Source organism: Bombina bombina, chromosome 5, assembly GCF_027579735.1.
Source record: "Bombina bombina isolate aBomBom1 chromosome 5, aBomBom1.pri, whole genome shotgun sequence".
NCBI lineage: Eukaryota > Metazoa > Chordata > Amphibia > Anura > Bombinatoridae > Bombina > Bombina bombina.
In genome coordinates, this window is record NC_069503.1 from 746,784,296 (window position 1) to 746,811,717 (window position 27,422).

General features: G+C 39.0%; 1 protein-coding gene across 1 annotated transcript in view; it reads right to left on the reverse strand.

The window, feature by feature from the left end:
• The window catches only part of KIAA0319 (KIAA0319 ortholog), a 364,526-nt gene that overhangs the window by 167,193 nt on the left and 169,911 nt on the right, over window positions 1–27,422 (reverse strand). The window contains exon 15 of the mRNA XM_053714803.1: window positions 26,122–26,264. Coding sequence (XP_053570778.1) covers window positions 26,122–26,264 — 143 coding nt within the window. The remainder of the gene's footprint in view (window positions 1–26,121; window positions 26,265–27,422) is intronic.

The following is a 27,422-nucleotide window of genomic DNA, read 5'->3' on the forward strand; positions in this document are numbered from 1 at the left end:
TCCATACCTTCATATTTAATGATTTGAGATCCTGATGGAAAAACGGACCTTGAGACAGTAGGTCCGGCCTTAACGGAAGTGGCCAAGGCTGGCAACTGGACATCCAAACCAGATCCGCATACCAAAATCTGTGTCGCCATGCTGGAGCCACCAGCAACACAAATGATTGTTCCATGATGATTTTGGAGATCACTCTTGGAAGGAGAACTAGAGGCGGGAAAATGTAAGCACGATGATAACACCAAGGAAGTGTCAGCGCATCACTGCTTCCGCCTGAACATCCCTGAACCTGGACAGGTATCTAGGAAGTTTCTTGTTTAGATGAGAGGCCATGAGATCTATGTCTGGAAGACCCCACATCTGAACAATCTGAGAAAGCACATCTGGATGGAGAGACCACTCCCCTGGATGTAAAGTCTGACGGCTGAGATAATCCGCCTCCCAATTGTCTACACCTGGGCTATGCACCACAGAGATTAGACAGGAGCTGGATTCCGCCCAAGCAAGTATCTGAGATACTTCTTTCATAGCTTGGGGACTGTGAGTCCCACCCTGATGATTGACATATGCCACTGTTGTGATATTGTCTGTCTGAAAACAAATGAACGGTTCTCTCTTTAACAGAGGCCAAAACTGAAGAGCTCTGAGAATTGCACAGAGTTCTAAAATATTTATTGGTAATCTTGCCTCTTGAGATTTCCAAACCCCTTGTGCTGTCAGAGATCCCCAAACAGCTCCCAACCTGAAAGACTCGCATCTGTTGTGATCACAGTCCAGGTTGGCCAAACAAAAGAAGCCCCTTGAACTAAATGATGGTGATCTATCCACCACGTCAGATTAGTGTTGTACATTGGGATTTAAGGATATTAATTGTGATATCTTTGTATAATCCCTGCACCATTGGTTCAGCATCGAAGCTCTAGAGGTCTCATGTGAAAACGAGCAAAAGGGATTGCGTCCCATGCTGCAGTCATGAGACCTAAAACCTCCATGCACATAGCCACTGAAGGGAATGACTGAGACTGAAGGTGCCAGCAGGCTGCAACTAATTTTAAAAGTCTCTTGTCTGTTAGAGACAGAGTCATGGACACTGAATCTATCTGGAAGCCTAAAAAGGTGACCCTTGTCTGAGGAGTCAAGAAACTTTTTGGTAAATTGATCCTCCAACTATGTTTCCGAAGAAACAACACTAGTTGATTCATGTGAGATTCTGCAGAACGTAAAGACTGAGCTAGTACCAAGATATTGTCCAAATAAGGAAACACCGTAATACCCTGTTCTCTGATTACAGAGAGTAGGGCACCTAGAACCTTTGAAAAGATTCTTGGAGCTGTTGCTAGGCCAAATGGAAGAGGCAACAAATTGGTAATGCTTGTCTAGAAAAGAGAATCTCAGGAACTGATAATGTTCTGGATGAATCAGAATATGAAGGTATGCATCCTGCAAGTCTATTGTGGAAATATAATGTCCTTGCTGAACAAAAGGCAGAATAGTCCTTATAGTCACCATCTTGAAAGTTGGTACTCTTACATAACGATTCAAAATTTTCAGATCCAGAACTGGTCTGAATACATTTTCCTTCTTTGGGACAATGAATAGATTTGAATAAAACCCCAAACCTTGTTCCTGAAAAGGAACTGGCATGATTACACCCTGAAGACTCCAGGTCTGAAACACACTTCAGGAAAGCCTGAGCTTTTACTGGATTCGCTGGGATATGTGAGAGAAATTTTTTTCTCACAGGAGATCTTACTCTGAATCCTATTCGATACCCTTGAGAGACAATGCTCTGAATCCATTGATTTTTGGAAAGAATTTATCCAAATATCCTTGAAAAACCTTAATCTGCCCTACCAGCTAAACTGGAAGGAGGGCTGCACCTTCATGCAGACTTAGGGGCTGACTTTGGTTTCTTAAATGGCTTGGATTTATTCCAATTTGAGGAAGGCTTCCAATTTGGAAACAGATTCCTTGCGGGAAGGATTGAGTTTTGTTCCTTATTTTGACGAAAGGAATGATAACGGTTAGAAGCCTTAGATTTACCCTTAGGTTTTTTTATCCTGAGGCAGAAAAAACTCCCTTTCCCCCCAGTGACAGTTGAAATAATAGAATCCAACTGAGAACCAAATAAATTATTACCTTGGAAAGAAAGAGATAGTAATCTAGATTTAGATGTCAATATCAGCATTCCAAGATTTGCCACAAAGCTCTTCTAGCTAATATAGCTAAAGACATGGATCTAACATCAATTTTGATAATATAAAAAATGCATCACAAATAAAATGATTAGCATATTGCATTAAGCGAATAATGCTAGATATTCAGAATCCAATTCTTGTTGCGCTATAATTCTCCAACCAGAAAGTTGATGCAGCGCAACATCAGCCAAAGAAATTGCAGGGGTCTGAGAAGATGGCCTGTATATAAATAGGCTTTCCTTAGATAAGATTCAAGCTTCCTATCTAAAGGATCCTTAAAGGAATTACTAATCTTCCATAGGAATAGTGGTACGTTTAGCTAGAGTAGAAATAGCCCCATCAACTTTGGGGGATTATTTCCCAAAACTCTATAGAATTTGCTGGAAAAGGATACAATTTTTTAAACCTTGAAGAAGGAATAAAATAAGTACCTGGCTTATTCCATTCCTTAGAATCATATCAGAAATAGCCTCAGGAATAGGGAAAACCTATAGAAACCACAGGAGGTTTTAAAAACAGCATTTAAACGTTTATTAGACTTAACGTCAAGAGGGACTGGTTACCTCAATATCCAAAGTAATTAACACTTCTTTTATAAAAGAATGCACATACTCTATTTTAAATAAATAAGTAGATTTTGTCAGGTGTCAATGTCTGAGGAAGGATCTTCTCTATCAGATAGATCCTCATCAGAGGAGGATAAATGATTATGTTGGTTGGTCATTTGAAATTTCATCACTGTATGAGAAGTTTATAAAGACCTTTTACTTTTATTATGAAGGTGAAATGCAGACAAAGCCTTCTGGATAGAATCAGAAACAAATTCCTTTAAAATTCAAAGATATATCATGTACATTAGAAGGTTGAAGGAACTGCAACTGGCAATGTACTATTACTGATGGACACACTATCTGCATGTAAAAGTTTATCATGACAACTATTACAAATGACATTCAGCGAAATAATTTCCACTATCTTACAACAAATGCACTTAGCTTTGGTAGAACCAATATCAGGCAGCAATGTTCCAAGTGAGAAACTTCTGAGGCAGGATCAGATTGAGACATCTTGCAAAATGTAAAAGAAAAAACAACATATAAAGCAAAATTATCAATTTCCTTATATGACAGTTTCAGGAATGGGAAAAAAACGGTATAATATAAATAGTATAGCCCTCTGATAGAGAAAAAGGCAAGAGGCAAACATCAATGGGGTATTAAAATAATGAAAAAGTTTGGCGCCAAGTATGACGCACAACGTAACTGAAAACTTTTTTTTTTTTTGGTGCCAAATAATAACCGGAAATGACACAGTCGTGTAACTAATGACGCAACCGCGTGTAAGGCTTCGGCGTCAACTATGACGCCGGTAATGACGAAGTTGCGTCATACACGTATTTTTCACACCAAAAAAATTCTTGTGCCAAGAATGACGCAATAAAGTCTAGCATTTGGCGCACCCACGGGCCTAATACCACCCGCAATTTGCAAGAAAGTAGTTAATGAAAAAAAAGACTAAACCCCAGGTAAGAAAAAAATTTCTTCAAAATTTTTTATTATCCCCAAATATGAAACTGGACAGTCCTGCAGAAGGAAATACATGAATCCTGACTCATGGCAAATATAGTACAATACATATATTTAGGAACTTTATATAAATGCATTAAAGTGCCAAAACCATAGCTGAGGTGTCTTAAGTATTAAAAAACATAGCTACCAAAAGACACCCATCCACTATATAGCAGATAGCCAAACCAGTACGGAAACAGTTATCAGTAGAGGTAATGTGTAAATTTGAGAGTATATCGTCAATCTGAAAAGGGAGGTAGAGAGGAGAATCTCTACGACCGATAACAGAGAACCTATGAAATAGACCCCCGTTAGGGGAAATCATCGTATTCAATAAGTGATACTCCCTTCACGTCCCTCTGACATTCGCTGTACTCTAAGAGGAATCGGGCTTCAACAATGCTGAGAAGCGCATATCAACGTAGAAATCTTAGCACAAAATTACTTCACCACCTCCATAGGAGGCAAAGGTTTGTAAAACTGAATTATGGGTGTGGTGAGGGGTGTATTTATATGCATTTTGAGGTTTGGGAATATTTGCCCCTCCTAGTAGGATTGTATACCCATACGTCACTAGCTCATGGACTCTTGCCAATTACATGAAAGAAAAAGAAGTATCAAACCCCAAAAGTACCATACTCCAACTGGTCACTAAGAGACAAAGAGGGTTCACTTAAGGGAAACTAATATCTGTAGAACTAGGCCAATAAAAGTATATGTCCAAAATATAACAATTAAAGAGATAGTGTGATTGCCTAGTAACCATATGTGTTTCAGAACTACCCCTTTATTGTTCATTATCCTTCTTTGTGATTATTATGGGTTTAGACTATTCTTGATGTATAGGAGGAATCAAATATTCAGAATTAGCAGCATTATATGTTAAAAAGTCAATCTAGTGAAGAAAGGGACTTATGAAGACTAGGAAGAAGTAAAAAATCTCTAACTTTAAAAACTAGGTGGCTTCAGACTAAAAATGTAAAAGGTCTATTTCCTTATTATAGGCCTTGTGGAACAAGGGTTTGGGAGTGTATATATCCAAAAAGTCTACCTTTGCGAAGTTGTAGTTCCCTACTCCCTCCCCTTTTGTTATTGGGTATACACCCATATAGTTCCTTTTAAACACATACGCCTAGATTTAGAGTTTTGCTGCCGAAGGGGTGCGTTAGCTACGCGTGGTTTTTTTTCTAGCGCTGCTTCTAAACAAAGCTGGTATTTAGAGTTCTGTGAAGGGCTGCGTTAGGCTCCAAAAAGGGAGCGTAAAGGCATATATACCGCCACTTCAACCCTCAATACCAGTGTTTGCTTATGGTGAAGCGGCTTAGCTTGAAAAAACGTGCTCGTGCACGATTCCCTCATAGGAAACAATGGGGGCAGTTTTGGGATGAAAAAAACCTAACACCTGCAAAAAAGCAAGCGTTAAGCTCCCAACGCAGCCCCATTGTTTTCCTATGGGGGAAACAGTTTCTAAGTCTGCACCTAACACCCTAACATGTACCCCGAGTCTAAACACCCCAAACACCCCTTTATTAAACTCTAATCTGCCGCCCCCCCCCCGCTATCGCAGACACCTGCATTACACAATTAACCCCTAATCTGCCGCTCTGGACAACGCCGCAACTACATTATACCTATGTACCCATAATCTGCAGCCCTAACATCGCCGACACCTACATATTATATTTATTAACCCCTAATCTGCCCCCCCCCCAACGTCGCCGCTACCTACCTACACTTATTAACCCCTAATCTGCCGACCGGACCTCGCCGCTACTCTAATAAAGTTATTAACCCCTATGCCGCCGCACTCACCGCCGCACAAACCCTATAATAAATAGTATTAACCCTAATCTGCCCTCCCTAACATCGCCGCCACCTAACTTTAAGTATTAACCCCTAATCTTTCCCGACCGGACCTCGCCGCTACTCTAATAAATGAAGAGGACAACCAGACCGTCAGACATCTTCATCCAAGCGGCATCTTCTATCTTCTCCATCCGACGAGGAGTGGCCTCCATCTTCAAGACATCCGGCGTGGAACATCCTCTTCCTACCGACAAATGAAGGTTTCCTTTAAGTGACGTCATCCAAGAATGGCGTCCCTTGAATTCCGATTGGCTGATAGGATTCTATCAGCCAATCGGAATTAAGGTAGGAAAAATCTGATTGGCTGATTGAATCAGCCAATCAGATTCAAGTTCAATCCGATTGGCTGATCCAATCAGCCAATCAGATTGAGCTTGCATTCTATTGGCTGTTCCGATCATTCGTCGGTAGTCGTCAGAAGGAAGAGGATGTTTACGCGCCGTGGTCTTGAAGATGGAGACGCTCCTCGTCGATGGATTCTTGCAATCTTTTTTTATTTTTTGTAATTTAGTATAGTTTATTTAATTATAGGTATTGTAGGTAATTTATTTAATTTATTGATAGTGTAGTGTTAGGTTTAATTGCAACTTAGTTAGGATTTATTTAACAGGTAATTTTGTAATTATTTTAACTAGGTAGCTATTAAATAGTAAATAACTATTTAATAGCTATTGTACCTAGTTAAAATAAATACAAAGTTGCCTGTAAAATAAATATATAATCCTAAAATAGCTACAATATAATTATTTGTTATATTGTAGCTATATTAGGGTTTATTTTACAGGTAAGTATTTAGTTTTAAATAGGAAATACTTTAGTTAATAAGATTTAATTTATTTTGTTAGATTAAAATTATATTTAATTTAGGGGGGGTGTTAGGATTAGGTTAGACTTAGCTTTAGGGGTTAATACATTTGTTATAGTAGCGGCGAGGTCTCTGGTCCGGCGAGTTTAGGGGTTAATACTTGAAGTTACGTGGCAGCGATGTTAGGGAGGGCAGATTAGGGGTTAATACTATTTATTATAGGGGTTTGTGAGGCGGGAGTGCGGCGGTTTAGGGGTTAATACTTTATTATGAGTAGCGGCGAGGTCACGGCCGGGCAGATAGGGGTTAATAAGTGTTGTTTAGGTAGCGGCGACCTTGGGGGGGCAGATTAGGGGGTTATTATATATTATGTAAGGTGTCGCGATGTTGAGGGGCAGCAGATAGGGGTTCATAGGGATAATGTAGATGGCGGCGGTGTGCGGTCTGGCAGATTAGGGGTTAAAAAAATGTATTATAGTGGCGGCGATGTGGGGGGGGACCTCGGTTTAAGGGTACATAGGTAGTATATGGGTGTTTGTGTACTTTATAGCACAGTAGTTAAGAGCTTTATAAAACCGGCGTTAGCCCAGGAAAAGCTCTTAACTACTGACTTTTTCTGCGGATGGAGTCTTGGTCGGTAGAGAGTGTACCGCTCACTTCAGCCAAGTCTCTAAATTACCGGCGTTAGGAAGATCCCATTGAAAAGATAGGATACGCAATTGGGCGTAAGGGGATCTGCGGTATGGAAAAGTTGCGGCTTGAAAGTGAGCGTTAGACCCTTTCCTGGCTGACTCTAAATACCAGCGGGCAGTCCATAAGCAGCGTTAGGAGCCCTTAACGCTGCTTTTGACGGTTAACGCAGAACTCTAAATCTAGGGCGATAGGGTTCTTGTTATGTTTTGCTCTATAGTGAACTGAGAGTTATGGGTTTTTTTCTCCTATCTCTATGTTATTGATATGCTCCAGTAATCTTTTCTTGTAATATAAAAAAAACACATATGGTTTCTCTAGGCAATCACCTATCTCTTTAATTGTTATATATTTTGGACATATGCTTTTATTGGCCTAATTACAAGCTAAAGTATTAGTTTCTATAAGTGAACCCTCTATGCCTTTCTTCTTTTTTCTAATATAGATATTATATAGACACGCAATAAGATTTTTGGTCATTTTATGTTTCATCATCCCTACTGCATTAAAGGTGTTTTTAGAATATTCAAAATATACATTGCTTATCATGAATACCGCAATTCTTTTCAGATTATGTCAATTGTTTTTAAACACAATAACTTAATATAGATTTTATTTTCCAAAATATTTTTTACTAATATTAATTGTAACCAATTTTCTATGGTTTTTATCTATTCTAATCTTATTTATTTGTGTATGGGTTTCATATTAATATACGATGATACCCAAATTATGTCTCTAAATCCTTGCTATTATAATATTTCAATAAAAGGAGCTCATAAATCATAACAGCCATATTGAAAAAGCAGCTGGCTGTTATGTCTTATGTGATCGCATTGGGACTATAACTATAGACTTCCGGATATTTTGCTCAGGATTACATCATCATAGTAGTAGAATCTAATACAATCGATTGAATGAACTCTCGTGACATGACGAGCCAATGGGATTAATTCACATGACTACTCAAGGACCAATCAGCATTAAGCAATGGGAAAGGGACATGCCGCCGCTCCGGTTTATAGTGAGTCTTTTTTCCACAAACCGTAATTACCTCTGAGGAAGAAGGTGATAATCCACAATACCTTCGAAATGCGTCAGAATCTAACACTTTTGCTAACATCTTCTTGAACTTTGAGACCCTTTGGGGGCGGGATACCATAGGATGTCTTATTGACAGCCTATTTTATGTGTTTATCGATGACCTCATATGTCATTGAGGTTTTATTATGTGAGCATCTGATTGTTAAATAAAGTACCTGTTTATATATATATATATATATATAATATATATATATATATATATATATATATATAGTGTTGCTCTTTTCTCTTTTTCATGATACAAGCCCTTAAACGGATCTCAAAGTCGGACTTCTATCAATTGGTGCGGTTAACACCCGGTGCTCTGGAGAGACTCTCCCTACACTGCGCGGCTCTTATCTCATATTGATTGGGGGTAAGAAGTGTAATCAGAAATATTAGTAATATTGTTTTTCTCTTGGATATATCTAGCAGAATGTACCTGTATATGTATGTATCTCTACATTAGCTGTAGTTTATAGATGATATCTCTTCTAGTTATACAATTGAAAGGAGATGAAACCCAAAATATTTATTTTCATAATTCAGATAGAGCATACAATTTTAAACAACTTTCCAATTTACTTCTATTATCTAATATTCTTCGTTCTCTTGTATCCTTTGTCAAAAAGGATACATAGTAGGAAGGCTCAGGAGCTGGAAGCTAGCTGCTGGTTGGTGGCTGCACATATTTGCCTCTTGTCTTTGGTTTACTAATGTTTTCAGCTAGTTCCCGGTAGTGCATTGCTGCACTTTCAATAAAGGATACCAAGAGAATGAAGCAAAATTGCAAATAGAAGTAAATTAGAAAATTGTTTAAAATCACATGCTCTTTCTAAATCAGGAAATATTTTTTGGGGGGGTTTCATGTCGTTGTAATTGTGCTAATTATTATGGGAACAATAAAGGAGTACATTTTAGGGTATGGGGTTTTGTTTGTTTTTAAATGATGCCCAGATTTAACTCTGAATAGATACATAGTACTACAAAATTAATATAATAAAGTTTCTCTATAGTTGACATATTCATGGGGAAAGATTTAGTTCAGATTTTTTGTCAGTTCGTTTTGCTGAATTTCGGTCATGACAGCATTCAGCTTCTCAGAATATTTGGTAAAGAATTTCATTCAAGCTATTACCCAAGGGAAGCCCAGAGAAAACAAATTTTTACAATAAAATTACATTATAGAATGATAATAATTAAGGGACATGAAACCCAGAAATTTTCTTCATGATAGAGAATACAATTTTAAACAACATTACAATTTATTTATATAATCTAATTTGCTTCATTATTTAGGTATCCTTTGTTAAAAGAAATAGCAATGCACATGGGTGGGCCAGTAACGCAAGACATCTGTGTGCAGCCATCACTCAGCACCTACTGAGGCATACAGGGAGTGCAGAATTATTAGGCAAGTCGTATTTTTGAGGATTAATTTTATTATTGAACAACAACCATGCTCTCAATGAACCCAAAAAACTCATTTAATATCAAAGGCTGAATATTTTTGGAAGTAGTTTTTAGTTTTGTTTTTAGTTATAGCTATTTTAGGGGGATATCTGTGTGTGCAGGTGACTATTACTGTGCATAATTATTAGGCAACTTAACAAAAAACAAATATATACCCATTTCAATTATTTATTTTTACCAGTGAAACCAATATAACATCTCAACATTCACAAATATACATTTCTGACATTCAAAAACAAAACAAAAACAAATCAGTGACCAATATAGCCACCTTCTTTGCAAGGGACACTCAAAAGCCTGCCATCCATGGATTCTGTCAGTGTTTTGATCTGTTCACTCATCACATTGCGTGCAGGCAGCAACCACAGCCTCCAGACACTGTCAGAAAGGTGTACTGTTTTCCCTCCTTGTAAATCCACATTGATGATGGATCACAGGTTCTCAATGGGGTTCAGATCAGGTGAACAAGGAGGCCATGTCATTAGATTTTCTTCTTTTATACCCTTTCTTGCCAGCCACGCAGTGGAGTACTTTGGACCGTGTGATGGAGCATTGTCCTGCTTGAAAATCATGTTTTTCTTGAAGATGCAGACTTCTTCCTGTACCACTGCTTGAAGAAGGTGTCTTCCAGAAAACTGGCAGTAGGGACTGGGAGTTGAGCTTGACTCCATCTCAACCCGAAAAGGCCCCACAAGCTCATCTTTGATGATACCAGCCCAAACCAGTACTCCACCTCCACCTTGCTGGCATCTGAGTCGGACTGTGAGCTCTCTGCCCTTTAACCAATCCAGCCCACGGGCCCATCCATCTGGCCCATCAAGACTCACTCTCATTTCATCAGTCCATAAAACCTTAGAAAAATCAGTCCTTGAGATATTTCTTGGCCCAGTCTTGACGTTTCAGCTTGTGTGTCTTGTTCAGTGGTGGTCGTCTTTCAGCCTTTCTTACCTTGGCCATGTCTCTGAGTATTGCACACCCTTGTGCTTTAGGGCACTCCAGTGATGTTGCAGCTCTGAAATATGGCCAAACTGGTGGCAAGTGGCATCTTGGCAGCTGCACACGCTTGACTTTTCTCAGTTCATGGCAGTTATTTTGCGCCTTGGTTTTTCACACACGCTTCTTGCGACCCTGTTGACTATTTTGAATGAAACACTTGATTGTTCGATGATCACCGCTTCAGAAGCTTTGCAATTTAAGAGTGCTGCATCCCTCTGCAAGATATCTCACTATTTTGACTTTTCTGAGCCTGTCAAGTCCTTCTTTTGACCCATTTTGCAAAGGAAAGGAAGTTGCCTAATAATTATGCACACCTGATATAGGGTGTTTGATGTCATTAGACCACACCCCTTCTCATTACAGAGATGCACATCACCTAATATGCTTAATTGGTAGTAGGCTTTCGAGCCTATACAGCTTGGAGTAAGAACACATGCATAAAGAGATGATGTGGTCAAAATACTCATTTGCCTAATAATTCTGCACTCCCTGTATTTAATTATGTTTTTCAACAAATGATATTAAGAGAATGAAGCAATTTAAAGTAGTAAATTGGAAAGTTGTTTAAAATAGCATGCTCTTTCAGAATCACAAAAGAAAAAATTGGGGTTCTTGTCCCTTTAAATGAAACTATCAATGTTGCGGCAGGAGAACAAACAAGAACTACAACAATTTTTAGAAAGCAATTCAAAGAATACATTGAAAATAGAAGCATGTGAAAATTAAATAAATATCAATTAATCATGACATCCACTACCTTTTCCCACCACACTGCTGTTTTCATCCCTTCTAGCTTTTTACTTCCCAACCATTCCATGCCATCTTATTTTCTGCACTTTATTATTCCTCTCACCACCCTGTGATGTCATATTCTTTCATTGCACTTTATATCTTAGCAGTTGAGAAGCTAGCGTGGCACTAAAAGAAGAATGTTGTGTACAGCAATGCAAGGTGCACACATGCAGTGAAAGTAATAGGATAAAAGAAACCCAAGTACCCACATCTGTTACCTTCACACACACCTGCTCCATAACATGTTTGTAGTTATCCCTGAAGACAACAGCATGCAGCAGAGTTACTAAGTAGGCCTCTGATTATAGTGCACAAACCCCATAAATTAAATACACCTAAAAGAAGGTGAACAAACACGTGCCTTGCTAATTGCTAGCAGTTTCCCTGAGGATTTGGCTTGACTGATGATGACCACCACAGAGCAGGGAGAACAGTAGTGGCAGCAGCAGGCAGCAGAGTAACTAAAGTAGGCATCTGGAAATAGTACCACAAACCCCCAAAATACACCTCCAAATATGTGCCTAGAGTCCATTGGACACAGCAGCAAGTAGTTCCTTAAGGATTTGGCATTGACCGATTATGACAACCATAGAGCAGGAATGTCAGGAGTAGCAGCTGCAGGCAGCAGAGTTACTGAAGTAGGCCTCTGATTATAGTACACAAACCCTATAAAATTACATACACCAAAGAGGATAAACAAATACATGCCTAGAGCCCCTTGGACAAAGCTGCCAGCAGTTGCTTAAGGATTTGGCATTCATTTATGACCACCACAGAGCAGGAAAAGCCAGGAGGACTGACAGAAGCAAGCAGTCGAGTTACTGAAGTAGGGCTCTGGTAATAGTACACAAACCCCCAAAAACACACCTCCAAGGAAGGTGAACAAACAGGTGCCTAGAGTCCCTTGGACACAGCGGCTAGCAGTTACTTAAAGATTTGCCATTGACTGATGATGACCACCACAGAGCAGGAATGTCAGGAGCAGGAGTGGCAGCTGCAGGCAGCAGAGTTATTGAAGTAGGCCTAAGACAATAGTACACAAACCCTATAAATGATATATACCAATGAAGGTGAACTAATACATGCCTAGAGTCCCTTGGATACAGGGACGAGCAGTTCCTTAAGGATTTGGCATTGACTGATGACCACCATAGAACAGGAAGTGCAGGAGCAGCAGCAGGCAGCATATTTATTGAAGTAGGCCTCTGATTATAGTACACAAACCCTATAAATGACATATACCAATGAAGGTGAACTTGTACATGCCTAGAGGTCCCTTGGATACAGTGGAGAGCAGTTCCTAAAGGATTTGGCATTGGCTGAAGACCACCATAGAACAGGAAAGACTGTAGCAGCAGCAGCAGTAGATTTATTGAAGTAGGTCTCTGATCATAGTACAAAACCACCAAAAATAACCCTCAAAGGAAGGTGAGCAAACAGAATCCTAGAGTTCATTGGACACAGTGGCTAGCAGTTCCCTAACAATTTGGCATTGATTGAGAATAAAGCAGAAACTTCAGAAGTAAGAGTGGCAGCAGCAGTTATTGTTTTATTGAAGTAGGCATTCTTATTTTAGAATACAAACCCCACAAATTAAATACATCTCAAAGAAGGTGAACAAACTTGTGCCTTGCTAACCCCAGGCAATGCTAAGCCCTAGACCACCATGAATTAGGTAAGAGTGCAAGGGGGGGGGGGTGGAGTGCAATGAGCTCCAAGCAGTAATCTTTTTACAGAGGATGAGGTTTTATTGGTATTATCAAAAATAAATGTAAAAAAAAAGGTCAGTGGGCCCTGATACTATTCATCCAAGGGTTTTAAATGAACTGATCTGTTTAATCAGTCACTATTGAAGGAGTTGTCCAGATGATTACCCCAAGGCCAGAACATGCTGTGATCGGAGATGTCATGGCAGAAAATATAAAATGACTGCAGAAAGAACACTTTGCAGCCCTGCTCCACATCAGGCTGTTCTTTTCAAACAACCCTGCTCTCTATCCTTTCCCGGTCTGCAAAGCTGTGACTGAGTAATGCACCTTTTTATTACTGCATTCTTACCTTTTAAATATGTAATGTTAGACCAAAGGGCAGAGGAAACACATTTTTTCACGAAACATTTTAACAAATCTTTTCAGATCTTTTCCAGATAAGCCCCGCCAAAAAGTTAACCCCCGCCACCCAAAAAGATGTAACATTAACTCTGCTGAGACACTATATCTAGATGTGGATTCCGTCTGTTCCATGACCACTGGTATATTATGAATGTACCACTGTTTATTACTTTGTGTAAATGTTTTTTAAATGTTTTGTATTTGTTTTTGTATACTGTTGCCAAGATGGCAGAGAAGCTATTGTGCATATATAGGGATACCAATGTGAGTGTGTAGTTGTGTCAGAAACAAGGGGAACATATTGGAAAACCATGCAAATATGGTATATAGGGTAACTACCGATACCTTGATTGTGGTCTACGTAAGCAATCATTTCTCGATAGGGGCTTGTCTCATTCTGCACTGATCCACAACGGGAACGACCGTCGTCATGAAACATACCAGTCTGTCATGGGGCTTGCCCTCTTTAACCTATAGGCACACACATACACACTCTCTCTCCAAGTGAATAGGGGGCGGGTTTACCATGCGCATTTCATTTGCCCCATATACTATCGGGGAATCTCCTTTTGATCACTATTAGCTCTTTAGTGATAGTTATTGTGAAACATGCACCCATCGTTTTAATTGAGGGGTACTCTAGACTCTGTACGATCCACCCTGGGGCCCTTTTGAGAGTCACATTGAGGTAATCTGTACGATCCACCCTGGGGCCCTTTTGAGAGTCACATTGAGGTAATCTGTACGATCCACCCTGGGGGCCCTTTTGAGAGTCACATTGAGGTTAATCTGTTGCCTAGATGCGGATATAACGAGTTGTTTTATGGCGCGCATTTAAATATTCAAATTGGAGCAGTCAAAAGTGGCGGGCTTAACTTTTCGCGCGTACACTTTTTGCATTAGTGGCGGGGCTTATCTGGAAAAGATCCAAATATGTTTTTTTTTTTCTCTCTGCAGCATAATTGCAGTGCAATTTTAACTGCTTGCAATATCTTATAAAACTTAATCGATAATCAACACATTGAAAATGAGCTGGTGCTTTAGTGTAACTGCCTAATTTTAAAAATTTCAAATGACCTGCATGTGTGATATTGAGATGATCAGTTGGTATGAGCCATATCAGCCTGTTGTTATGTGCACAAGGGTATAGTCAGGAAGTGCCTCTTGCATTGTGTGTATAGCGTAGCATTCTTAATAAAGTTTACAGTTATGAAGACTGTGCTTGATCTCCTTATATAAATTAAGATAAAACATGGTGTCAGAATAAGGAGTTCCCTGCTTCCATCTGAACTGACAAGCAAGGACTCTGAGGAATCCATAAGAAATATGTGCAGCAAATTGAAAAGAGTGAGAGTCAAGCTCTGGCAGAATGACTACAGCTTCTTCTCATGAACTGAGTAAGTGCATCATAACTTGTTCAATTGACTGTGATTCCAACAGCACTACAGACTTTTATATTAATTACTGCATAATTCAGAACAAAATAAATCTAGAGTCAGTAACATTAAGATGGAAAAGTTAAATACTCCACCAGAATTGAAAATGACTGGTAATGTGGAAGATGCATGGCAGAGGTTTAAGTAAAGATTCCAGCTATATGTTAGAGCTATAGGAGCTCATGAGCAAGATGATGAACAAAATATTTCACTTTCTGACTGTAGCAGGATCAGCAGCAATAGATGTATACAACACCTTCACATTCTATCAGCCAATTGGAATTGAAGTGACGCCATCTTGGATGGCGTCACTTAAAGGTACCGTCATTTAGTGTTAGTCGTCGGATGGAAGAGGATGCTCCGCATCGGATGGCTTAAGATGGAACCGCTCCGCTCTGGATGGATGAAGATAGAAGATGCCGCCTGGATGAAGACTTCTACCCGTCTGGAGGTCCTCTTCTGCCCGGATCGGATGAAGACTTCTACCGTCTGGAGGACCACTTTCTGCCCGTTGGGTGAAGACGTCTCAAGGTAGGGTGATCTTCAAGGGGGTAGTGTTAGGTTTTATTAAAGGGTCATTAAACACTAAAAACATGCTAGATAGAATGATGCATTCAAAGAAAAGATTAGTTCATGACTAACATGTAGATGTATTTTTTAAAGTTTCATTAGTTGTTTAAAAAGTGACAAAATAAGTGTAAAGTTTTATTGTCTATAAAACACTGGGAGCTGCCATGTTGTAACTTGTGTTACCTTCTCTGCTGTGGCCAATTAGGGTCAGTTATAAATAGGTCACTAGAGTGTGTAGCCAATGGTTGTGCTGGATTTAACAGTGTTCTGCACTTCCATTTCTAACAGGAACTGAAAAGATGACAATTTCAGATGGAATTACAGGCAAAGAGGACAAAATAAATAATGAAAGTATATTGCAGAGTTGTTTATTATATACAATTTATCATTTTATATTCCATCTCAAAGTGATTTAATGTCCCTTTAAGGGGGGATTGGGTGGGTTTTATGTTGGGGGGGGTGGTATTGTCTTTTTATTACAGGTAAAAGAGCTGATTACCTTTGGGGGCAATACCCCGCAAAAGGCCCTTTTAAAGGGCTATTTGTAATTTAGTATAGGGTAGGGATTTTTATTATTTTGGGGGGCTTTTTATTTTATTAGGGGGATTAGATTAGGTGTAATTAGTTTAAAATTATTGTAATTATTTTATTATTTTCTGTAATTTAGTGTTTGTTTTTTTCTTACTTTAGTTTATTTTATTTTATTGTAATTAATTGTAGTTAATTTAGGTAATTTATTAATTATAGTGTAGTGTTAGGTGTAATTGTAACTTAGGTTAGGATTTATTTTACAGGTAACTTTGTACTTATTTTAACTAGGAACTTATTAAATAGCTAATAACTAATTAATAACTATTGTACTAGTTAAAATAAAAAACAAAGTTGCCTGTAAAATAAAAAATAAACCCTGAGATAGCTACAATGTAATTATTAGTTATATTGTAGCTAGCTTAGGGTTTATTTTATAGGTAGTATTTAGTTTTAAATAGGGAATAAATTTAGGTAATGATAGTAATATTTATTTAGATTTTTTAAAATTAAATTTAAGTTAAGGGGGGGTTCGGGTTAGGGTTAGACTTAGGTTAGGGGTTAATAAATGTAATATAGTTGCGGCGATGTTGGGGGGCGGAAGATTAGGGGATAATAAATGTAGGTAGGTGTCGGCGATGTTAGGGACGGCAGATAAGGGGTTAATAAAATGTAGCAAATGTTTGTGAGGCGGGAAGTGTGGCGGTTTAGGGGTTAATATATTTATTGAAGTGGCGGCGATGTCCGGTCGGCAGATTAGGGGTTAAAAAATGTATTTAAGTGTTTGCAATGTGGGGGGAGGCCTCAGTTTAGGGGTTAATAGGTAGTTTATGGGTGTTAGTGTACTTTTTAGCACTTTAGTTAAGAGTTTTATGTTACAGCGTTAGCCCATAAAACTCTTAACTACTGACTTTTAAATGCGGAATCAGTCTTGACAGGAGAGGGTCTACCGCTCACTTTTTTCAAGACTCGTAATACCGGCGTTAGGCAAATCCATTAAAAAGATAGGATACGCAATTGACGCAAGTGGATTTGCGGTGTGCTCGAGTCGCGGAAAAAAAGTGAGCGGTACACCTGTACCTGCCAGACTCGTAATACCAGTGGGCGTTAAAAAGCAGCGCTGCTTTTTAAGGCTAACGCAAGACTCGTAATCTAGGCGAGAGTGTCTTAGTAAAAGGAGTATATTCAAGAGAAGGGGCAGTTACTAGTGGTGTTTCTCGGGGGGTCTGTTTTGTTTACATATTTATTAGTGATATCAGCAAAGGGCTACAGGGGAAAGTATGTCTGTTTGCAGATGATACAGACATTAGTAATAGAGTAGAAGTCCAGGAGTGAATGGGCCTAATGAGAAGTGAATTTAAAAAAGGGAGGATTGGACAAAATTATGCATTTAGGAATGCAAAATCCAAGTGTTAATTACAGACTCAATTATACTTTACTGAATGGTACAAATGAGGAACGGGACTTGGGAATTATTATTTCACATGATTTAAAATTTAGTAAACAATGTAGTATAGCAGCGAGTAAGGCCAGTAGAATGCTTGGTTGTATTGGTAGAGGTATTTCCAGCAGAAATAGTAAGGTTCTTATGCCACTTTATAGATCATTAGTTAGGCCTCATCTTAAATATTGTGTGCAGTTATGAAGGTTAAATCTAGAGGGGAATATAAGCAAACTTGAATCTGTACTAAGGAGAGCTACTAGAATGGTATATGGTCTAAAAATAAAACTCAACAGGAGAGGCTTAATTATCTATATATGTATAGCTTAGAGGAGAGAAAGGAAAGAGGTGATATGATAGTAACTTTCAAGTATATTAATGGACTTAGTAAAGCTGAGGCTGTATTTTTTAAAAAAAAGAAAAATTCAAGAACAAAGGTTCATGATCTCAGGCTGAAGGTTAGTAGATTCAGGAGTACTTTACGGAAGCACTTCTTTACAGAAAGGATAATTGATTCATGGAATAAACTTTCACAAGAGGTGGTAATGACAAACACTGTGAAAGACTTCAAGAATGCCTGGGATAAGTATAAGACTATCCTACAAACTAGATACATTTATACATTTAGGAAATATTTGGAAGACTTGTTGGGCCTATGGTTCATATGGGCCCACAGAATTTATGTTTCTGTGTAACTACCAAACTTGCAAAATGTTGTTACTCTTTCATTTAATTCCCAAGTTCATTTGGATAATCAGGATTTTGACAAATGGGAAACTTATTCTATAGTATTTGGTTATGTTTATTAAAACACAAACAGGTAGATTAGAAGTTGTGCGTTCGTGTTTTAACGCTGAAAAAAATGGTCATTTCAGAGTTAAAACAGCAACACAGCCACTACGAGCCTTGTCTGTATAGCTGTACCGCAAGACTTTTAGCCTGTAACGCAACGTCAGTCCCGCACTCAAAAAAAATAAGTTTTTTCATGGGATTCCCATAGCCCTGCCATTACAAGTTTTGCGGTGAGGCTAAAAAGCTTGCGTTACACCCTATAACGACACGATCCATACCGACATCTGAGAGCAGTAGTTATGAGTTTTACGCAACAAAACTGTTACATAAAACTCATAACTAAACTGTTACAAATTACACTAACACCCATAAACTACCTATTAACCCCTAAACCGAGGTCCTTCCGCATTGCAAAACACTATATTAAAGTTATTAACCCCCAATCTGCCACTCCCGACATCGCAGCCATTAATAAAATGTATTAACCCCTATTCCGCCGCTCCCCGAAATCGTCACCACTATACTAAAGTTATTAACCCCTATTCCCCTGCACCCCAACATTGCCCACACTAGATTAAGATATTAACCCCTATTCCACTGCTCCCTGACATCGCCGCCACTAAATAAAGATATTAACCCCTAAACCTCAGGCCTCCAACATCACTACCGCTAAATAAACCTATTAAACCCTAAACTGCCAGCCCCCCACATCGCCAAAAACTAAATTAAAGTATTAACCTCTAAACCTAACCCTAAACCTAACACCCCCTAACTTTAACATAATTAAAATAGAGCTAAATTAAAGTTACAATTATTAACTAAATAATACCTATTTAAAACTAAATACATACTTACCTGTGAAATAAAATCTAAGCTAGCTACAATACAACTAATAGTTATATTGTAGCTAGCTTAGTTTTTATATTTATTTCACAGGTAAGTTTGTATTTATTATTATTATTTTTTTTTTTATTTTTTTTAGTATTCATTTTGTAAGAAATCTGCAAAATACGATACATGACACCAGACCCGAGCAGAGTCATTTTTCAACGGATTACAAAAACTATATAAACATGATATTCAGTAATAGTAACAGAGTAAATTTCCTAACAGAACGAGTTGGGGGAAGGAGGGTGGGGGAGCAGAAACAAATGACCCAAATGGGCCAACCCTGGACTTACATAAAGCTATCATAGGTGGGGGAAGATATGGTCGGTATACAACCTGAAAAGGTTATCCCTGAGAACCGTAAGTCTGAAGGGGTAAGAGTCAGGGGAGCCCATGCTTTGGTGGGGGCGGGGGGTAGTCATAGGAGGATGTCAATGAAAGGGTTATCCAAAAGGGTAGGGGGAGCTAGTAGAGAAGAAGTTACGGTTCTTTGACTGATCGAGAGAATCACTATCCATCCAGATCATTTCAGGTCAGGGAGAGAATTAGTCATTTAGGGTGTTACGGGCTTTAGGGGTCATTTTGTATTTATTTTATCTAGGTAGACTAGTTAGCAGTGGCGTATTTAGGTTTTGTGCTGCCCTAGGCACACAAAATTCTGCTGCCCCCCCCCATTAAGTTTTAATGCTATATTAATTGTAAATGTTACCTACCATTAAATACACTCTATTACATTGTACTCATAATCACTGTTTATTGTATAAGGTTCCTGTGTAAATCCTTGTAGATGCTATCATGTTGAATAGAGATATGATGTTAGTTTGACAAACACAATGGAACCTTTAAATGGCTTGTTATATAAAATTAAGTAGCACACACACTATAACGTATGTGTTTGTTTGTCCCTTTATGCAGTATATGTAAGTCTGCATACAAACAGCACTGTCACCCTATGTAAGCAAGAATTATAGTGCATCTCACTACATAACGGTACCAGTCTCCCTCTAGCATTCATAGCCCATGTATTCTTCCCATCGTACCTCCTTAGTGCTTAGATTGCCCTGCACATACTTGGCAGCACCGATCCACAGGAAGCCAAGAATCAGTAGGAGAATCCCGGGGCCCGATGGGGTCCCCATCACTGGTAGTAGAGTTGAGCAGTATAGGTGTGGGGAACGCGGGGGGGGTGAGTGCAGGAAGCAATACCGGAGGCACAGCCGAAGCCTGAATCAGCTTCTGCAGCACGTGACACCGAGAGGCTGCACCGGGGAAAACGGGCAGAGCGCGGGCACAGCGCACAGGGGCGAGCACTGCGGAGACATGGGGTGTGAAGCGGCTAAATACAGCAAGAGGGGTTGTTGTATATTATATACAAAGATTATTTCTATTTTATATATATAGGGGTCGTGGCTTTTACTTATACTGACTTAGGTACTGGTTGCCTGTTAGCAGAGGTGTAAGAGGGCGGTGCGTCTGACCTCAGGGAGGCGACGGTGGGTGTCAGATGAGGGCCCGGTAGCCATATTTGGTTTTGGCAAAGCTTGAAATGGTTGTAGCATGCACTTTCAAGTTAATTGTTGTTGTTTTTTTAAATGACGGCATATTCAGTGCAGCCACGGCAAGTGCCTTCCCCCAAAATCTGTCGCTTAGGCACCGGCCTTGTTGGCCTATGCCTTAACATGCCCCAGCTAGTTAGTAAATAGTTATTAACTATTTACTAACTACCTAGTTAAAATAAATACAAACTTACCTGTGATATAAAACTTAAACTGCCTTACACTAAAACCTAACATTACAAAAATAAAAAAACCTACCATTACAAAAAATAATAAACAAAATTATCCAAAATAATAAAAATTATTCCTATTCTAATACCCTATTTAAAAAGAAAAAAAAAACCTAATCTATAATAAACTACGTAAAAGGGCCTTTTGTAGCATATTTCCCTAAAGAAATCAGCTTTTTTTCTACAAAAGAAAAACATACACCCCTAACAGTATACAAAACCCCACCCCCCAAACTCACAAAATAAAAAGAAAGTAAAACCTAATCTACCCATTGCCCTGAAAAGGGCATTTGTATGGGCATTACCCTTAAAATGGCTTTAAGCTCTTTTTCCTGCCCTTAAAAGGGCATTCATCTCTTTTAAGAGTGCCCATTACCCTAATTTTAAAAAAAAACACCCAAAAAAGAAAAAAAAACTTTACACAAAATAACAAACGAATTATTAAAAATAATACCAATTATTCCTATTCTAAAACTCATCTAAAAAAACACACCCCAAAATAAAAGAGACCTTATGTATAATAAACTACCAATAGCCCTTAAAAGGGCCTTTTGTTGGGCATTGCCCTAAAGAAATCAGCTCTTTTTAAAAAAAAAAAATACAAAGACCCACTAACATTACAAACCCTCACCCCCCCCCCAAAATAAAAAAAACTATCTAAAAAAAAAACTAATCTACCCATTGCCCTGAAAAGGGCATTTGTATGGGCATTGTCCTTAAAAGGGCATTCAGCTCTTTTAAGAACTGCCCAAACCCTAATCTAAACAAAAACTCACCCCAAAAAAACTTTAAAAAAAAAAATAACACTAACCCCTCTTTAGGTACTCACAGTTGCTGAAGTCCCGCTTGAACAATCTTCATCCAGGCGGCTCCATCTTCATCTCTGTGGAGGCTGAGCGGTCGATGCGCGGAGGTCCAGGTGGAAGTCCATCAATCCAACATGGAGGTCCTCTTCATGCGATCGTCCGCCACACACTGAAGATTGAAATGCAAGGTACCCCTTTTATACTGGGGTACCATTGCATTCCTATTGGCTGAAAAAATTAAATCAATTAGGGCTGCTAAAATCCTATTGGCTGTTCAAATCAGCCAATAGGATTTAAGCAGCTCTCATTCTAAGAAAAAGAGCTGAATGCCCTTTTAAGGGCAATGCCCATACAAATGCCCTTTTCAGGCAATGGGTAAATTAGATTTTACTTTATTTTTATTTTGTGGGTTTGGGGGGTGGGGTTTGTATACTGTTAGGTGGGTTTATGTTTTTCTTTTGTAGAAAAAGAGCTGATTTCTTTAGGGCAATGCCCTACAAAAGGCCCTTTTAAGGGCCCTTGGTAGTTTATTATAGATTAGGGTTTTTTATTTTGGGGTGTTTTTTTTATTTTTATTTTTAAACATGGTATTAGAATAGGAATACTTTTTATTATTTTGGATCATTTCGTTTGTTATTTTTTGTAATGGTAGTTTTTTTTGTAATGGTAGGTTTTAGTGTAAGGCAGCTTAGGTTTTATTTCACAGGTAAGTTTGTATTTATTTTAACTAGGTAGTTATTAAATAGCTAATAACTAATTAATAACTATTGTACCTAGTTAAAATAAAAACAAAGTTGCCTGTAAAATAAAAATAAAACCTAAGCTAGCTACAATATAAATATTAGTTATATTGTAGCTAGCTTAGGTTTTATTTCACAGGTAAGTATGTATTTAGTTTTAAATAGGTATTATTTAGATAATAATTGTAACTTTAATTTAGCTCTATTCTAATTATGTTAAAGTTAGGGGGTGTTAGGGTTAGGTTTAGGGGTTAATAGTTTAATTTAGTTTTTGGTGATGTGGGGGGCTGGCGGTTTAGGGGTTATTAGGTTTATTTAGTGGCGGCGATGTCAGGGAGCGGCAGAATAGGGGTTAATATCTTTATTATAGTGTGGGCAATGTTGGGGTGCAGGGGAATAGGGGTTAATACATTTTATTAGTGGCAGCAATGTCAGGAGTGGCAGATTAGGGGTTAATAACTTTAATATAGTGTTTTGCGATGCGGGAGGGCCTCGGTTTAGGGGTTAATATGTAGGTTATGGGTGTTAGTGTACTTTGTAACAGCTTAGTTATGAGTTTTATGTAACAGTTTTAGGGGTTAATATCTTAATTATAGTACGGACGATGTTGGGGTGCGGGGAAATAGGGGTTAATAACTTAAACATTGTGGCGGCAATATCATAAGCTGCAGATTAAGGGTTAATAGATTTATTGCGGTTGCGGCGATATCGGGAGTGGCAGATTAGGGGTTCATAACTTTATGTAGGTGTCGGCGATGTCGGGGGCAGCAGATTAGGGGTGTTTAGATGTGGGGTTTATGTCAGGGGGTTAATAGTTTAATTTAGTTTTTGGCGATGTGGGGGGCTGGCGGTTTAGGGGTTAATAAGTTTATTTAGAGGTAGTGATGTTGGAGGCCAGAGGTTAAGGGGTTAATAACTTTATTTAGTGGCGGCGATGTCGGGGAGAGGCGGAATAGGGGTTAATATCTTTATTATAGTGTGGGCAATGTTGGGGTACAGGGGAATAGGGGTTAATAACTTTAGTATAGTGGCGACAATGTCGGGGAGTGGCGGAATAGGGGTTAATAAATTTTATTAGTGGCGGCAATGTCAGGAGCGGCAGATTAGGGGTTAATAACTTTAATATAGTGTTTTGTGATGCAGGAGGGCCTCGGTTTAGGGGTTAATATGTAGTATATAGGTGTTAGTGTACTTTGTAACAGGTTAGTTATGAGTTTTATGTAACAGTTTTAGGGGTTAATATCTTAATTATAGTATGGGCGATGTTGGGGTGCGGGGAAATAGGGGTTAATAACTTTAACATAGTGACTGCGATATCAGAAGCAACAGATTAGGGGTTAATAGATTTATTGCGGTGGCGGCGATATCGGGAGCGGCAGATTAGGGGTTCATAACTTTATGTAGGTGTCGGCGATGTCGGGGCAGCAAATTAGGGGTGTTTAGATGTGGGGTTTATGTCAGGGTGTTAGGTTTAAACGTAATATTTTTTTCCCTATAGACATCAATGGGGCTGCGTAACGGAGCTTTTCATTCCGCGATCGCAGGTGTTAGGTTTTTTTTCTAACATGCTCTCCCCATTGATGTCAATGGGGAAAGTGTGCACGAGCCTCTATAGAGCAAAACTTGCAATCTAGGCAATGGAATCACTAGGGGGTGCGGACCGCACCCGGGTGACACTTCAGGGAGGGTGACAACAATTTCCAACCATATTTGTGTATGTAAAAAAACATAATTTTGTGGTTTTGTGATTTTATTTTAAATTAAAGTTTTTTTGTCTTCGCGCACGCGGGTTAAGTGAGAGGTGGGCGTGAATGGTAGTGAGCAGGATGTAGATCACCAAACACAAATGTATGTGGCTCGGGGGAGCAGGTGCATTGCGGAGCTGTTCAGTACGCTGAGTGAAGCTGCCTGTGTCTGTCTATGTGCATGGCAGGGCTGCCTGGACTGTGTGAAGGAGAAGGAAACTAACTTTGAATGAGGGGATCTGCTTGAGGCACGGCAGCTGCTCCGGAGTTAACCCGGCAAAACAGGCGAGTCACCCCGCCCATAGAAGCTTGGAAGATATACGCACAACAACCGTAACAGGTATGAGCACCGCCACTCTTAGATCCTCTTCTGCTGCTCACAGTGCAGCATTACACCAGACCGCACACCATGAACGGGCAAGCAAGCTGCATAAAAAATAATCAGATTCCAAAAAAGGCAGCACACCAAAGTCACAATAATAGTTAATTTTTATTTATTGGTGCCTTTGGTGTCCTGCCGTGTTTGGAATCTGATTTTGTGAAACAAATCTCCTGCCAAAATAACTCACTAGGAGCTGTGGAATCATGTTACCAGACCAATTATTCAGGTCAAACAGGGTCTTTACACACATTCAAGGTGCATGCTAGTTAGATGTTCCCTGAAATTCAAAATGACATCCATCTTGTCTTGATATCACCACTGACTTGCAGCCAAACGCCTTTTAAGACCAGCTTACATATTTATCAGTATATTTTCTGTACATTAGCAACCAATATTGCAGAAACATACAGAACCATTAAGGAAGTATATTACATTATTGATAATACAGGAAAGTTCCATTGTAAATAATTTTCTTCTATGCAGTTGCTTATTTTGCCTACTAGAAATATTTGCTCTGACTACACATTCAATTAATTTATCTTCTATTATATTTAGTTTATTAAAGTTAAATATATGCTCAAGTGAAATGTTACCAAGCAGCAGTCTCCTTATTTGGCAAACACAATTGCAGAACATTGATGAGACATTCCTCAATAGTAGCCAATCAGCATAATGCTGTAACATTGCTGGCCTGGAAAATGTATCTTCATACAGGGCCAGGGCCACACAGGGCTAATAATACTTAAGGTGCAAGAGCAGCACCGCAGTCAGGCCTGCCCTTTGGTAATGGCGAGAGAGGCACCTGCCCTGGGCCCCATGCTTTGGAGAGCCCAGCACTGTGAGTGGTGAAGGTATTAGAATGTAGAATGTACAGCCTGTATTTTGTTGGTAAAGAAGTGTTTATGGTATCAGCATGAGTAATATATATGTTTTGTTATTAAAGAACACCCTGAATGTTGGGACACTGGTGCAAGGAATACAAAGGGAAGAGAATTTGAAGCAAATTTGATGATGGAGTGGTGAATGTGTGAGTATGGAATGGTGAGTGTGTATAGGGGTGCATCTAAATAAGCTGTTTTTAGGCAGAATACTACATTTATATTATTAATAAGTTTATAACTATATACAGAGTGTTATTCTTAATACAATTGTGTAAGAAAAGCGTATAACTGCATATTACAAATTTATGTATGACACCGTGAAAATTTGGAGCTGAAAAACGGGACTACCTAGAAATTTCATGAGACCACTAACTCTTGGACAACTTCGGGGGGGGGGGGGGGGGAGTGACACCGTGAATTACAGTACAGTGTTACACCAACCCTAGTGACGCCACTGAATCTAGGTGAATAATAATAACACAATATCTCTAAAATATAAATTCATTTTAACAATAATTTTAAATTTATATAGTTTAGAACTTACCAGCTGTGTCCACCCTGAGGACTTTGTAGAGTAGGAAGTCTGCCTTCTGCTTGAAAAGTTGTTCTTGCAGAGTATGAACTACATTGGCTGCTTTTAGAACTTTAGGAGGATGGCCAGTTTGGACATAGAATAAAATGATGGTACTAATAATGTAGAAATTAGAAATACAGAAAAAAATAATGTGGTTATAAAGCATTAAAAACTGCAACTGCATAAATTGTAAAATTGATTGTTCACACAAAATAGAATCTAACAAAGGACTTTAACCCCTTGATTGCTAACATCGCAGAGTTTTCCACTCTGGTGCTAACGACGGCTCAGAGCCGTCGCTAGCACTCTCCCACCTTGAGGGAGATCTGGGGGCTCCCACCCACTCCTACCTCAGCAATCGGGCCTGCATAAAGACAGGCATCGCTGGGGCTTCAAGATTTGTGCAGTGATGTCACGCGCAATGACGTGATGACATCACCTCGCAACTTTATTAAAACTTTACAATACAAAGTATAGGGAAAGGGGGCATGCTGCTTAGATGCCTGTATCTCAGGCATCTAAGCAGCTACAGACCCCCAAGACCAACCGTTAGAAAGATAATCGCCTAACCTTTCCAACAGTATAAGTATTGGGGAGCTGGGGGAAAAAATACAACAGTTAAAAAAATAAACATTTCAAAAAACCCTTAAATCACCTTAGCACCCAGGTGGGAAAGTGCGTAGCACTCAAAGTGTTAAAGGGACACTGAACCCAAATTTTTTCTTTTGTGATTCAGATAGAGCATACAATTTTAAGCAACTTTCTAATGTACTCCTATTATCAAATGTTCTTCATTCTCTTGGTATCTTTATTTGAAAAGCAAGAATGTAATGATAGATGCCGGACGATTTTTGATGAACAACATGGGTTGTTCTTGCTGATTGGTGGATAAATTCACCCACCAATAAACAAGTGCTGTCCAGGGTCAGAACAAAAAAATTGGCTGGCTCCTTTTCTTAGAAGCAAGAGAACGGAGAAAAATTGATAATAGGAGTAAATTAGAAAGTTGCTTAAAATTGCATGCTCTAACTGCCACCCAATCACCCTAAGATCATAGTTGAAAGAGTACACAGGCTAGGTAAGCCCTGGACTGACAACAAAGGTAACCATAGGCCTAGACCTGTAATAGCGAAACTCCTAAATTTCCAAGACAAAGTCACATTGCTACAGTTCTTTCGCAAGAATCAACCTATAATGGCTGGGGGATTCAGGATTCTCCTCTTTCAGGACTTCTCCCTTGAGACGTCCTCCAGGAGAAGAGTCCTGGCCCC